This window comes from Thunnus albacares, chromosome 6 (genome assembly GCF_914725855.1).
Source record: "Thunnus albacares chromosome 6, fThuAlb1.1, whole genome shotgun sequence".
In the NCBI taxonomy this organism is placed as follows: domain Eukaryota; kingdom Metazoa; phylum Chordata; class Actinopteri; order Scombriformes; family Scombridae; genus Thunnus; species Thunnus albacares.
Window position 1 is genome coordinate 14,221,935 of NC_058111.1, and position 15,581 is coordinate 14,237,515.

Sequence of the window (15,581 nt, forward strand, 5' to 3'; positions counted from 1 at the left end):
CAAAATTTTACCTTTTTAAAAACAAAGCCAGATGTGATGTGAGAAAGCTGATGAAAACAAACTCTTCAACAAATTACTGACTGAAACAAAATTTTACATAAATTAAATAAATAGAGATTATCTTTCACACAAAGAGACAGTAAATAATTCAATTTATCCAGATGAATACATTTTCTGATCTCCGGAAATGATTTTCTTCCATTGTATCTATGTTGTTGCCTGTGTGTGAAGCTGGATTTCCTTAATTACAAAATGTGGATAAGGCTATGAAAATGGTCACACTGTGCAACTGTTCACTTCACTGATTATAAAATGAGGCGTATCATATTCTCATCTGTATCATTGCCATGATGACAACACAGCAGGAGAGGGTATGAAAAGAAGTTCATTTAAAAGTGGTGATGCATAATAGGTCATGACAGGGACACAGAGCTTGGAGGGATGGATCTACTCTGCAAGCTATCATAAGCATCATGCACAAACCACATGAATGACTGATTCGCACCTTTCATCTCTCTTTCTATTCTCTCCCATGTGCTTCATGGCACTAATTGCATGTATGTAGTTTTTTTTTTTGATTTTGTAAGACAAAGACAGAGGGAGAGAGGGGAGTAGAAGACAGAGAGAAATGCAACGAACACATCTTTTACTCATTTAATATTCCAGCTAATTTAAAACTAGAGACTGTTGAGTATAATCCAATTAGATATGTTGCTGAAAATGTGAACATCCAAAAACAAACAGAGTCAATGAAGGGTAAAGAAAAGAAATGAGAGCACACTGTAATTGCCAACCACCACAAAATTCTCAAATAAGAACAAAGCAGAACCAATTATTGATTGAAAATGACTGTTAATTGTTAACTGTTAATTGCTTCTCGCTAACTTCAGCATTGACTTGTTGTTTTCAGACATGTTGTTATTGTCTAATTGTTACTGCCATTAATACATCATGGTATCATGGTTTTATGAATTTTCAGAGGGTGATAGATCACTATAATCATCAAACTGTATATGGATAGATAAATTAGTATCACATTTTACAACAGAGAAAAAGCTGCAGAGTTTTTATAAATGTGAGGAAATTGCTTTGAAACTGCTGATAGATGATATTCACCACAATGCCCATAATACAGCAGAGCCAGAAGCCCTTGAGATGATACGGTCTATAGCAGTCAGGGTAGGTCTTTTTCATTTAGCTGTAACCTTTAAGGCCCAGACAACCAGACAACAGGTCATTCACTGATGCTCCATGGAGCTGTGAGCAGGATGAACTAGTTACATTGACAGCACCGACTGTCTCTGTGCATATGTTTGTCAAACTGGAGGTTTTGCCTGAGGACTTTTAAAAGTTCATGTTTTTTTTGTTTGTTTTTATTTCTCCTATGCTTGCTTCCTAAAGGTCTCCAAGGTCAAGATGAGAGTCGGACTTTTAATTATAAGTAGGATTAGAGTTTGAAGGGTAATGTCATGGGTAGGGTCTGGGGAATGAATAGTTGGAGGTTCTTCTGTTTGATTAACTTTGTACAGAAATCCAACAGACACTAGAATACAGCAGCATAACATACATACATGTCATATCATGTCATGTCATGTTATGTTATGTTATGTAACATACATAACATAATTTGTTTCACTTCAAACACAGGAGGTAACTTGTAAAATCTCCATTATGTAAATAATATTTTGCAAGCAACACCACATTGTCTACAAGATATTCAATATTTTTTGTCAAAAAAGCAAATTACTATTCCAGAGTCACTTTTTAATTTTTATGGTTTTGGGCACAACAATAATTAATATTTTGAAAGAAAAAGAATCAGCTTTGCAAAATATACGTTTATAAGCTCAATATCAAACCTCTTATTAAGGAGGTATATTGTTACTGCTTTTAAAACTGACTTTTTAAAAAATAAGGTCAACAAATGACTTCTAACTCACTCTAATGACATTTTTATTGCACTGTCTGTCATTAAGGCTATAGTCATGTATGCATTTTGTGGAACAAGCACAGGGGTGTATTCCGGAAAACGGATTTAATGAAAACTCTGAGTTTGTTAACCATGAGATGAGAGAAACTCTGGGTTTTCAGTTTCAGAAAGAGAGTAACTTAAACTCTGGGTCATTTACCATGGTAACTGACTCTGTGAATCTAACCTGCTCGCTGGCAGGTTTTCTTCATCAAACCCTGAGTTTCTCTCTGTCTCCTCCCGCTTACAGAGCCAGACACGCTGTTTCATTTCCTCATTCATTCAGTCAATATCAAAGCGCGTATCGAAGCACATTCATTAGCGCAGGGTTACTGTCGGCTATGTCAGAATCAAAATCCTGGTTGGATATCAAGGACTGTCTAAAGTTACCGCTTTTATGCATATCAGTCATTTCTTTGAACAGCGGTTATTGCTCTCACATTCAAATATTTCACAGCGTGAATTCACTCTCAACTCAGAATAAAACCTCTGCATGTCCTTCCATTATAACACTGTGCACACAAGACAGCCGTCAGTCTGTGAGAGCAGCTCCTGCACTGAAATTAATTGCACATAATATGCAATCTCAGTTTAAATCTAAAAAGTCGGTATGAAGCTTTAGACGTGGGATCAATGAATAACTATCTCTATTATTCATGATGTGATTGGTCGCACTGATGGAACATAATTTCTATAATATTGGAGATTATATGTTGAAATTTCTGAGTGAGCTGGATCGAGCAGCATCGCTGAGTCCTGTTATGCCAAGATACAAATAGATGTCTGAAATTTTAAAATCTACTGCAGGCTATTTTAACCTAGATGTCTTTTCAAGTGCAATTACCCAAACACATTGTTACTGGATCAGACTGTGAGCTTACAGTCATATCTCTATGTGTTTGATCTCTCTCTATATATTTTAAAATCTTTAACTATATTTTTCATCTTCAGTCGCTGCCTGTGTGTTTTGCCCCTGTCAGATTAAAGCTGAACAAATATATCTGAAATGTACTCTAGGCTATAGCCTGATACACAGTCAGATTCTGCTTTATCACTCATTAAGGAAATGTAAGTTTGGTAAATAAAACCTCATTGTGTTAACTTATTGACACTTGTCACATGTGCACAGTCCACATACACATGCATTAATATCTCTACAGCCACTGGATTAAAATAGATGCTCTGCCTTTTATTTACCTGTTGCCATGGTAATAGGTTGTTTACATCAACATCAATGTAAAGACCACAACATGTACTGACAATATTACAGTCTGTATTCTCTAAACATTATAACAACATCCTTAAAAAGATTTTAAGGTTTCTCACATGACATCAAGAGTGTATTTATTGTGTTGTATGGATTGCATGGATCATCGATGTATTATAAGAGCTCTTATTACACACCCATGGCATGGATGTGTGTATTGTAGAGACTTGAATGTGAATAACCAATCACAGACCATGACGTCAGTTTCCAGAGACTGAAAGTGCTGACATCGATACTGTGCGACATGCCGGATGGAAACGAGCATTAGAACTGTTAGCCTACATCTTGACAGCGGCATCTCATTGTTGTTGCTGTTTTACGGGTGAATTATCGGGACAGCATTTGAAAATGTACATGTAGTTGTTGAGTATTGAACTGTCGGTAACGTTCACTTCGTAGCTGTAGCGTCATATGCGCTAACTCCGGTCTCTGCTCCACAAATTCATCCAACAGCTACGAGCTAAAGTAACGTTTAGCGAATAGACTCCAACACATCGTTATTTGCTGATAAACAGATATTCTGACATAATTGTATAATTTCGTGCTACCGCCGCTTGTTTCTGACGGCGGTATGAGTTATGGATATGGTGGTGGAGGTGGGAGAAGAGGCAGAAGAGGAGGTCGAGGAGGGTATAGAGATGGTAGCAGAGAAAGATGGGACAGAGGAGGAGGAGGGTCGAGAGGACACAGCTCCAACTTTGACCAGGACCAAGGAGGTGGTGGACAACGGGACCGTCCTCCGCCCCACCTGAAGGGCCGTGAGATTGGTCTGTGGTACGCAAAATACGGAGCCGTGAGGAGGAAACAGGCTGACCGGAGATCAGTAAGCACCGTTATGTTTTCATGCTCTTGCACATGACTGTCTGTGACTGCAGGTTGTCTGCGAGTCTGTCTGTGACTGCATTAGAAACTATTTAGAGCCTTCAGCATGCATAAAGTAAGGTGACCGTCACCTTTAAGTCGAGTAAGCCAAGATTCACTTTATCAGTAAAATTTCCACCCATGCAGCATCCATAAAAAACATTCCACATACATAAAAGTCAGGGTAGGACAGCTACAAGGAACAAGAAACATATCTAAGAACATAATAATAAAACATACAGTAAAAATGACAGAAAAAACATGCACTTCTGTTTAGTAGATAAAAAAAGGGTGCTACAACTGGAAAATAGTCCATCATCAGTATATAAGTAAAAATAAATCTGTTGGTTTTTATATCAATTTTGTCCTAATTTCATCTACTGCCATTTACTTAAGTTGGGATAAAAGAGTTTTTAAATCTATTCAATCGACAGTGTGGTACTGGCAGTAGCTGGTACTCAGTGTGTAACGTTAGAACATGGGTGGGTCGGTTTTTATCTTGTTGGCTTGCCTCAGAACTGAACATAGATATACTGCAGGGATGGATGCTGTCTTACACCTATTATCTTCCATGCAGTCTGCATGAGTTGGACTTGTTTGGACTTTAGCTGCACAGAGAGATTACCAAACCAAGCTGTGATGTCGTATCTAATTAGGCTCTTAAGACCGCCTGATAAAAGACTACCAAAAACTTCTGATCAACATCACGAACTGAGTCGCTGCAAGAAGTGCAGACGTTATCGTAGTCTGATACAAAGACCGTCAATATGCGTGCTCCAGGTTAGCGATCTATCAATAAAAAACACCAAGATATATGTATGAGAGGGACCTGTGAGATGGTTACATCGTGGACGACCACAGGCCTGTGCTCACCCACTCCTCTAGGGTCAAAGACCATCTCTTCTGTCTTTTTAACATTCAAGACCAGGCTCTGAAAAGTTGCTGTCCTTCCTCATTAAACCTAAAAGATGGCAGTATCATCTGAGAATTTAATGATTTAGTTATTAGGCTTACAGCTTCTACACTCATTAGTGTATAAAGTAAAAAGGACAGGTGAACTAACACACCCTGGGGGGCCCCTGTGTTCAAGGTTCAGGGTACTGAAAGAATACCATTAACACTGACCTGTTTTTTACAGTTGGTCAAAAACGAGTGGTACCGCCTAATAATGAGAGGGTGGTTATTCAGCTCATCTAGCTTCATAACTAATAGATGTGGCTGTACAGTATTAAACTGCTGAACTAAAATCTACAAATAAAAGACATACATAAGTACACATACATACCTTTAGTGCTTAGATATGAAATGCACCATGGTTTTGACAGCATCATCTGTACCTCTGTTACACCTGTAAGCAAACTGAGAAGGATCTAATGAACAGTTGACTAATGATGATAATGATTTTCTCAAAACGTTTCATAACTACAGAAGTCAAAGCAACTGGTCGACAGTCGTTATTTTCCTTACAGCATGCTTTTTTAGGAACAGGAATAGAAATTTTCCAGATGGAAAGAACAGTATTTAAAGACTTCTGGTAAATGGGGCACCACCTGTGCTATCTCTTCACTGTATGATTTCAGCAGTAACCCAGAGATGCCATCTGGGCCAGAGGCCTTCCTGGGGCAGGTGTGTGAGAACAGTCTCTTTACTGCATGCTGATCGATGGTGATTTTTGGACAGTCAGATCCAGGTCATATATCTAGAGCCACTTTTTGCTCTCGCGAGAAATAAGCTGTTTCAAACCTTGTATAAAAGTCATTTAGTTCATTGGCCTTAACATCCTTGTTTAAAAAACCAAGAGACTTTGTAGCTGGGACCATGTCCATCATAGATTTCATAGAATCCCACAATTTTTTGCAGTTCATTGAAGAGCAGTGAGTTTCAAATTTCTCCTTCACTTTCCTCCTGGCCTTCCTTAAATTATGATTAAGTTCTCTCTGAATATTCCTCATTTCCACAAGGTCCACACTCTTAAATGATTTTTTTTTCTGAACTGTGCACTTTTTAATTTCTTTGGAAATATAGAGTTTGTTGTTTTGGTTCATGGTTATTTTTTTCTGAGTTAGGACATTGTCTCTGCAAAGTTTAATATAGCCTGCAGCGGTGTCTGTTGCCTCCTCTAAGTCCAAGCTGTGAAAGAGACTCCAGTCGGTGAAAGAAGAAAAGCAACCTTTCAGAGTTTCAATTGCCTCATTGTCCCAGACATGTACTGTTTTTACTTGTGGTTTACTGCTTTTAAGCAGGAATTAAATGAACAACATTATGGTCAGAGTTGGGGTTTAGCCTTGGCTGTGTAAGTGTCTTTAATGTTGCCATAATATTTATCAAGAATTATGTTTCTGTGAGTCTTACAGCCCACATATTGCTTAAATCCAGGTAGTGTGGCTTCAAGCTTGTGAAGGTTAAAATCACCAACAATAAAACAAGGTGCTTCTGCAGTGCATCGCAATTGTCTGTGCACAGTCCTTAATTAAGATGGCTGCCTTTGCAGTGTTTCCTCTCAGTGGGATATAAACAGAACATAATAAAATATTCAAATTCATTGGGGAGATAAAAGGGTCTGAGACTTAGAAATGCTTGCTCATTGTCGGAGGTGCAAATGGACTCCCTCATTGTAAATTGGGAGCACCACTTTTGGTTGACAAAGACACAGATGCCTCCTCCCCTGCTCTTGCCTGAGGTGTCACTCCTGTCAGAGTGCACCATAGAGAAGTCTTCCAGGGCAACGGGTGAGTTGTGCACATCCCATCCCCCTGTAGCCAGGTTTCAGTGAATACAAGCAGGCACAAATCTCAATACTTGTGTTGGACTCTGGCGTTGACTCGTAATTCGTCAGCTTTGCTCTTCAGGGAGCGCACATTGCAGAGAATCATGGAAGGTCGAGGTGGTCTGTTTGCTCTTCAACATAGTTGCTGTCTCACCCTTCCACACTTCCCTCTCTTCCTCGGTTGTACCTAATTGCTTGAGGTCAGAGCCCACAGTTTTCTCTGTAGTTGGGGAGCAGGTGACTGGCCTCGGGTGTAGCATAGAAGCACACCAAAGTACTTTCAAAAAGACCATCATCACATTCTCAATAGGTTAAACTTGTCAAGTATAAAAAAGCTGAACCATTTAGCACAAACAAAACACTAATGAGACAGCAGCATGGCAGCTTGGGTCGCAACAGAGCAGTGCAACCCGAAAGCGTATTGTAACCCTTTCCGAAGTTACAAGCCGACATGGGGTCAGCTAGCTATAATAAAAACTTTGCAAAGTTTGGGCCATAGTTGCATTTTCCTCAATATGGAAATGTTTCAGAGTGCAAAGTCTTGTGTAAAGACTGTGTGAACAACGCTGCGTACAGAACAGTGCACCTTCACCATCATGCTGGATACACTGCAAGAAATTCCCCATCCTCTAATGAAAGGTATTGATGATCACCAAAGGTAACCTTTTCAGGAGCAGGGAAAACAACTTCCATGATTGCTTGGCCATGCATTGCATGTTTACCCCTCAAAATGGTTAAGTAGAGGTAGTAAGCCAGTTTCAAAGCAGATCCTGAAGCATCTTATGATAAATTTGGTGGATAAACAATAGCCTGAACAATAGACACACTTCTCCTTAATGTAAGCTTGTCAACTTTGACGAATAAAACTGTGTACATTTCAATGATGTTATCAGGGGTTTTCTTTAGGGCTGCAACTAACCTTTATTTTCATTATCGATTAATCTGTTGATTACCTTCTCGGTTTATGGATAAGTTGTTTGGTCTATAAAATGTCAGAAAATGGTGAGAAATGTCCATCACTGTTTCCCAAAGCCCAACATGCAAACTGAAATATTATGTTTTGTCCTCACCAACAGTCTACAACCCGAAGATATTCAGTTCACAATCATAGAGGAATAATGGAACCAGAAAATATTCACACTTAAGAAGCTGGAACCAGATCATTTTGGCATTTCTTCTTAAAATGACTCAAAGTGATTAATCGATTATCTAAATAGTTGGCCATTCATTTTCTGTTGATAAAAAATAAGCAAACATAAAGTAAGCAAACTTCTTTATGTAGCTAATCAGAAATTACAAAGTGGTCAAGGAAGTAATTCCTCAGCTGTCACTAAAATACAAAAAGAAAATACCAAACTTGGAATTATGAAATTTTCAGATGACAGCAGCAATGTGTGGGATAAAACGAAATTTGGAGACATTGCCTCAAAGCAAGCCTTGGTATCACATTAAGTCAGGCACTTGAGCTAAATATCAGGTTACAGCTAAACTCCATATCTCTGTGCAGCGAGCGGTGGTCCAGATGGATGAGGCCAGAGAGCAGCAGATTACCAAGCTGCTTAACTCTGTCCAGAATGACCAGCCTGGTCCGGAGAGAGATGGCAGGGATTCAAGAGCCTCTACATCTGACAACTGGCACACAGCTGCAAACAGAAGTGGTCATTGGTGAGAAGAGCTTGCATAGCTTTTCCTTTTAAAACTTGGTGTACTGTGTAATTTCAACTGTACAATAAAGAAAAGCCAGATAGGAATTAAAGTGCTTAGAGTGTCTATTTCACTAGAGATGTGTTTGCTGACACAGATTTGACTTAATTAATGGATACATCTATGGTCCTTGTATACAGTTACTTTGATGGGGAGCTGCCTGAAGAAGAGAAACATAAGATCAAGATCAAATCTGAGGATGAAGAGGAAGATATTAATGCAGAGCAGAAGAAAGCAACTCATAAATCACAACGGTAACTATGCCAGCAAACCAGATGCATGCCAAAACCAGCTTGACCTGCTCCGAAAATACAGTCTTTGGATTTTTCTCCATGCCAATAACGCAGAACAACCAGTATTGTCTGGTGAACAACTACATTGTGGATATTTACACTGTTTACTGATCTTCCCCTTTATTGTTTTCTATTAGTTACTTCTCTCAGGCTAAAGATGAGACCCCTGACAATTGGGATGAAGATGAGGAGCAAGAGCAGGAGCAGGAGGAGGAGAAAGATAAACTGAGAACGAAAGACAAGGATCTGGAGTTCTTATTTCAGGAGGTAGTCAGAGACAGTTCACTGGATGACTGCTTAAAGAGAGATCAGCAGAGGATGAAATCAGATCCAAAGTACAAAGAAATGCTGGTGAGTATAATTAGTGACATCCATTTTGACACAGTCAGCAGCAAAAGCTGTTGAAGGGAGCATCCTGGAAGTTTTCTGGGCTTGCTTAAGTAGTGTCTTGGTCGCATTGCTATGACAGTTTATGTTGAATTAAGTTAGTTTATAATGTGCCTGCTAGTATCAAAATGTTCACTGGGCTAGATGCTCATCCTTGATTTTCTACCTACTGATATTTTTTTATATTAAGGTGATATGATCAAAATATAGCAATCTCTGTTTGAAAATGAGGTCATTAAGGTGTACACATATCAGCTTTAATAAAAATACAACAATACTGTAATTAAAAGGTCAGACATTTACAGGTTAAAAAATGTTTACCTTTACAGATCTAATAATTCTCCGTCCACATTTCTGCACACCTTAAACCTTTCATTAACATCCCTAACAATAGCTAAAAAGGTTATTCTTCTCAACTGGAGAAACTTTCCATAAATTACAACTAACCACAATTCATTTCAGAAGTCTTGGTCTCCTTTTCTGGAATTCATTAATAACTGATTTCTTCCACCTTTCCTACCAGCCACAAAACAATTACTCATGCCTTCGGTATGACAATATTTTATTCACAAGCTTCCGTGAAGTACAATGTGCAAGCAATTTGTTGTACTTTAACATTTACATTTTTGTTTTTTCTCTTTCATATATCTATGGTCTAAATCCTGCTCATTAAATAAATAAAAAGGAATAAAAAGTTATGTTTTAGTACAACACCCTACTACAGAATTATGCTGGGTAATATGGTGGATTATTATCTTGGTAATCATAGGACTATTATGCTATTCTTTTAATATGCAGTTTTGTCACTGTGACGTCACAGTATTGCAATATTATCATGTCTTATGATTCCTGTGAGTGTGTGCTAAATTATGGGTTTAATTAATTAATGCCAAACCACTTCACAGAATCTGTGATTATTAGAATTTCACAAGAGCTGTTTGGGTGTGCAACTGTTCCCATTATCAAGTTATTAAGATTAAGAACATTCTCTTTTGATGTTTTTTTTTTCAGTGTTAACTTTTGTTTGTTCATTCTTGTTTTCAGAAATTCAGGGAAAAATTACCATCTTATGGGAAGAAAGAGGTACGTTTTTGATCCCACATATGTAAATTCTGCCCTTCTCAAAATGAATTGCAAAATTTCTGCTAAAAATGATGTCTTATTATAATTCCATGCTCTGCCTTTATTTTGTCATGTACAAGTCTGAATTCCTTAATTACTCTTGTTCAAGTTTGAAGCCTTATTTTCCCTGCCATCACCCCTTTTTCCCGTAATCCCTGCACTGTCTCACATCTGGTTCCATCCTTCCATCCTCAGGAACTGGTGCAGCTGATCAACTCTAACCGTGTCCTGGTCGTGAGCGGGGAGACGGGCTGTGGAAAGACCACCCAGGTTACTCAGTTCATCCTAGACGACCATATCAACCGTGGCATGGGCTCGATGTGCCGAGTGGTTTGCACGCAGCCTCGTAGGATCAGTGCCATCTCGGTATGTGCTCTCTAGTTTTTTAGATCTGACTGTGTTGGAGTATGTGTGGGTGTGTGCATACTGAGGGTGGATGTGGAGTTGAAATCGTGTAGATGCAATGCATTTGTCTTTTCCTCCACCAGTCATGTAGATTAGATGGCTATTTTTTCATGGTGCTGACTGTGCTCTTAAATGCCTGTATATGTGTGCCTCCTCACAGGTAGCAGAACGTGTAGCAGCAGAGAGGGCAGAAAGTGTCGGGAACGGAAATTCTTGTGGTTACCAAATCCGCCTGCAGAGGTAAGGAAGTATTTTTATGCATAACGTATGTTTATGCATAAAATGCAGGAACTGTATGTTTAAGCACCAACATAAATACCCTACAATTTTGAATGACTGGCAATTTAAAAGGTAACATGAGACTTTTGGAAGAGTTGATTCACAATTGTTTTTGGGTTGCTCATGGCTTCTTTTTTGTGAAAGGAAAGGGCTGCTGGTTCTCCACAGCTTGGTTCTTTTCCCTCTATAGCTGAAACAATAGGCTGATTAGTCGATGGTCAGAAAATCAGTCTGCAAATATTTTGATAATCAATTAATGGTGTAAAACTATTTATTTATTGAATTCATTGAACAGAAAATGTGCTATATTGTGATATGTATCATTATTGGGATATGAAATGACCTATATCGGGATATGAGATTTTGGTCATATCCCACAGCCCTAATTTGATGACATCACCTTGGACTATAGGAAATTGCAATGGGCATTTTTTGCTATTTTCTGACATTTAATAGACCAAATGATTAATCAGTTGAAGAAGAAATGGAAGATCAATCAGTTATGAGGACAATTCTTTATTGCATCTTTATTTAAGATGATGATTTATGATTCTCTCTCTCTACTGTACTGGTTCCAGACCTCTGAATTGCTGCCAATGTCTCAGATTTTTGTTACTCATTTATAAAGGTCTGACGTTGCTTTCCTGTGTTGCTTTGTCTGCGCTTGGATAAACAACTCAGCCAATCAGAGCCTTTGTGGGATGGCGACATTGGTGACGTTATCTAGCTCTCTAAGACATATACGGACAGATTTAAGTGCTGTGTATGTTTCATAGCAAAAAGCATGAATAGTCTGTTTCATTCCCTCAAAGTCCTGCTCTAAACTTGATTTGGCAGCCTATAGATTTTCTTGGTCCAGATATCTCTGAGGATTATGTTAAATTCTTGGTCTTCAGAAAAAAACTAGTTGTAACTCCTAATGTGTACTCTTTTTGGGTATTTATACACATGAAGTCACGTCATCAAACTACAAAGACCTGATCCACATATTAAGACTGTGCACAGTCTTATTTCATTTTCTTGATGGATGGGCTTAATTGAGATGCATATGGGAAATACATGTAATGAATAATTACCGCAGGAAATGAGTTGTTTTGATGGACAAGAAATATTAGAATTAGTAGATGGGAATCATCTGAGACCATGCACACAGAAAGACACGGACAAAGCTAAAGGAAAAATCCCTTGAGCAGACTTGCGGACTGAGTGAGAGGAAAGTTACAGGAGACGAAAAGCTTCAGCAATCAGAGGTGAATTATATTCAGCAGAGTACAAAGTATAAGATAGATGCAGTATAGGGGGAAAAGAGGCAATTCAGAAATGACATGAAGGGAGACTGATACAGGGGATCAGAAGTAAAAAAATGGACAAAGGAAATGATTACTGACTGTCAAAGAAATGGGACAAATAACAGTCTTCCAGTCTGTGAATTTAAATCAAATTTCCCACATTTTATTCCACATATCTTTTTATCTGGTGCTATTTTTTCTTTAGTTGCATGTTGCAATTTGCTGAAGTTTCGAGTCATAGCTCTCATTAAGGGAGAAAAACAATATACAGCCTATGTTTGTCTCAAAGAACTTAAATAAAGTCAATTTAGAAAGGCATCTTTTTGAGCTTTATTCATACTGCGGTGCTGTCAGTGCCCACTGTCACTGTCACTGATAAAGACCATGGGTATATGCAAAAACTGGCAATTTGTAACTCAAGCTTTGTTCAGCTTCTATTGATGCTCCAGCACCCCCACATAGCAACTAATAAAAAAAAAAAAGTACACACTACTGCACTCTTGAAAAACCAGAGCTCCGGCTCTTTACTTTTCCTCCAGTCTCTTAGTGGGGAGTCAACTTCTTTAAAAACAGTCTGGATTCATTTTGGCTAGAACACATTTAATCTAGTCTTTGCTTACTTCATTCGTTACATTTGTAGGGAACCAGTCTTATTAGTCTTCACAACTCAGTCAGTGCACTGAATTAAATGTTTTCTCTCTGGTGCTGTTAAAGTGTAAATGATGAGTGGTTATAATAAACACAAAGTAGATAACAGTTTTGGAGTAAATTACATTAATCTGATTCATAATAATCTTTCTCAGCTTTCTCAGCAACAAACAACCAGAGATGACTGATAACGTCTGTTACCTTTTTGATGATAGTAACCCTATTTCAGCTGGTTGCCAGTGAAATTCAGAATTGGTGTAGTTGATTGATGATCACTGATTAATATTGTGCTGGAGAAACAACTCCATGCTGTCTGTGTGTTGACTGGAAACCTGTTTGGAAACGTGCACCATTAAAACACAATATCAACTGACATGATAAGAGCCTTAAAAGATCACAGTTCACAGTTTTTCAAGTCTGTCTTAAAACAATAGTCATGTGACCAAATGAACAGTGACACATTTTTTTCTTGCTCTAATCATTCCTCTTGTTCATACTGGTCATTAAGAGATCCCTTCATAATGCACTTTAAATGTAAGTGATGAGGTACAAAATCCGCAGCACTCCTTCCACAAAAGTCTATTTGAAAGTTTATTTGAAGCTAATATGAGGCTTGTCCAAATCAGTCAAATCAAGTCAATATTATTTCAAAGCTACTGTTTTTAGTGCCAAAGTTCTCCTTTTTGTTACGATCCTTCCCTTGCGAATGAGCAGGAAAACACTGTCCATTGAGACACAAAGTAGACGTTTACTAAAATGACTGTAACATTGAAAGATATTGACATGATTTGACTCATTCGGTTGGTTGAAGCTTCATCTTAACTTCAAATAATTTTTTAAATACATTTTTGCTCAAAATGAGGACTGTGGATTTTGGCCCCACTTACATTGTAAGTGCATTCGAAGGGGTTCTTCTATTGGTCAGTATGAACAGGAGGAATGATAACAGTGAGCAAAACCTGTTTCAGTGTTCATATGGGCACCTGACTGTTGTTTAAAGACAGGCTTGAAAAATTGTGAACTAGTCGTGCTTTATTACCTGACCTTGAGACCCCTGTCATGAAGAGGATCCCTGTGTGAAAATGTAGTTTTAAGCCCTTCATTATTTTTGTTTTGTGACTACGTGTTGCATATTCCAAAATTATTTAGCCTTTTAATCAAACTACTGCACAGCAATCGTGCTGCAAGGTGATGTTCCAGCGTGGCCTCATTACTGTTGAACAAACTGACTAATTTATTGTGTAATATCTTTTGATTCTATTATAAACATAATCACATTTTTGTTTTAAGATTGATTGCTTTTATCACTCTGTTATTGTTGATTGTCATCTTTTTCATTTACAGTATATGTTGTTGTACCATTGCTGCCGTTTAGCTGCAATCTGCTTATCAGTGAGGCTTAATTAGGTCCATAGTTTACGTGTTACTGTGTCGTGTTTTGATTCTATAATTATGTTTTTTCATGTTGTGAAATATTCTATAACCATGTTTTGATGAGTGCTTCATAAAACATTATTTCATTGTTATTAGTGTTGTTTTTGCCTGAAATGAGTTGTTGTAAATATCACACTTGCATCAGTTATGCAACAAAGCCTTTAATGTGGTTCAGTAGTCAGTGAAATACATTTTTCAGACGCACCATAAAAGAGGCTTGAAATGAGAAGTTATCTCACAATTACTGATCATTTGATAAACTTTTCGGAACTGACTAATACTTATGCAAAGTATGATGTAAAGCCAGTGTAGACACAAGTGCCTATTACGACAAATTACAGTACTTATTGGATGGCATTTTCTGTATAAGCAACATTTTATAGCAGCATCCGTCTTAGCTTTATGTGCGTATCTTTGTACAGGGTGAGCATCAAGATCTTGCTGCTATGAAATAATGTTTGTTTGTGCAGTCAACTTAAAAAGAAGAAAATGACTGGAATACAGAAATGGAAAAGGGGAGTGGAGATACAGGACAGAAATACAAAAAAGACAATGGAGGCTGTTACAATCACATACATATATGTAGGAAAATTAACAGAGAAAGCAGAGCCTCATTATGGCAACCGTTCCCTTGACTTTATACTCCGTCTTGATTTGTGTCATTTGGGAAATGTAAAGTCTCTTTCTTTTTTTTTTTTTTTCTCCCCTTACTTTTCAGCCGGTTACCACGGAGACAAGGTTCGGTCCTGTACTGTACAACAGGCATAATTCTTCAGTGGCTTCGCTCAGACCCGTGAGTCTCCCCCCCATCCCTGCTTCCTCATCTTCATCCTCATCACATCTTCTTCCAGCGTTTTCTTCTTCTGCTTTTCCTCTCTGTGTGTCTGCTCCAGCTGTCCTTCCTCTACTCTCTTATTCCCTCTGTGTCACTCCGCTTTATCCCCATTGATTTGTGGTTGACTCTACTGTCTGTAGAAGAAGCATTAGTATGGGTCCCCATTCTCATAGGCAGAGAAAATCAAGACACACACACACGCAGCTTCTGTTGACTCATCCCTGCATGCTCATCCTTGCATTCTGAGTGTCTTCAGAAAAACCACGGAGGCTAAGTGAGAGTGCCAGCTTTTCTTGTTGTCTGGCTTCATACTCATCCAGA

The 15,581-nt window shown here is 38.3% G+C and overlaps 1 protein-coding gene across 2 annotated transcripts in view; it reads left to right on the forward strand.

Moving 5' to 3' along the window:
• Window positions 1–3,465: 3,465 nt before the first annotated feature.
• Window positions 3,466–15,581, forward strand: part of dhx36 (DEAH (Asp-Glu-Ala-His) box polypeptide 36) — a 28,355-nt gene continuing 16,239 nt past the window's right edge. For both annotated transcript variants that reach the window (XM_044353266.1, XM_044353267.1), the window contains exons 1-8: window positions 3,466–4,059; window positions 8,372–8,529; window positions 8,709–8,822; window positions 8,999–9,212; window positions 10,293–10,331; window positions 10,566–10,736; window positions 10,936–11,015; window positions 15,144–15,218. In XM_044353266.1, coding sequence (XP_044209201.1) covers window positions 3,808–4,059; window positions 8,372–8,529; window positions 8,709–8,822; window positions 8,999–9,212; window positions 10,293–10,331; window positions 10,566–10,736; window positions 10,936–11,015; window positions 15,144–15,218 — 1,103 coding nt within the window. In that variant the 5' untranslated portion in view covers window positions 3,466–3,807. The remainder of the gene's footprint in view (window positions 4,060–8,371; window positions 8,530–8,708; window positions 8,823–8,998; window positions 9,213–10,292; window positions 10,332–10,565; window positions 10,737–10,935; window positions 11,016–15,143; window positions 15,219–15,581) is intronic.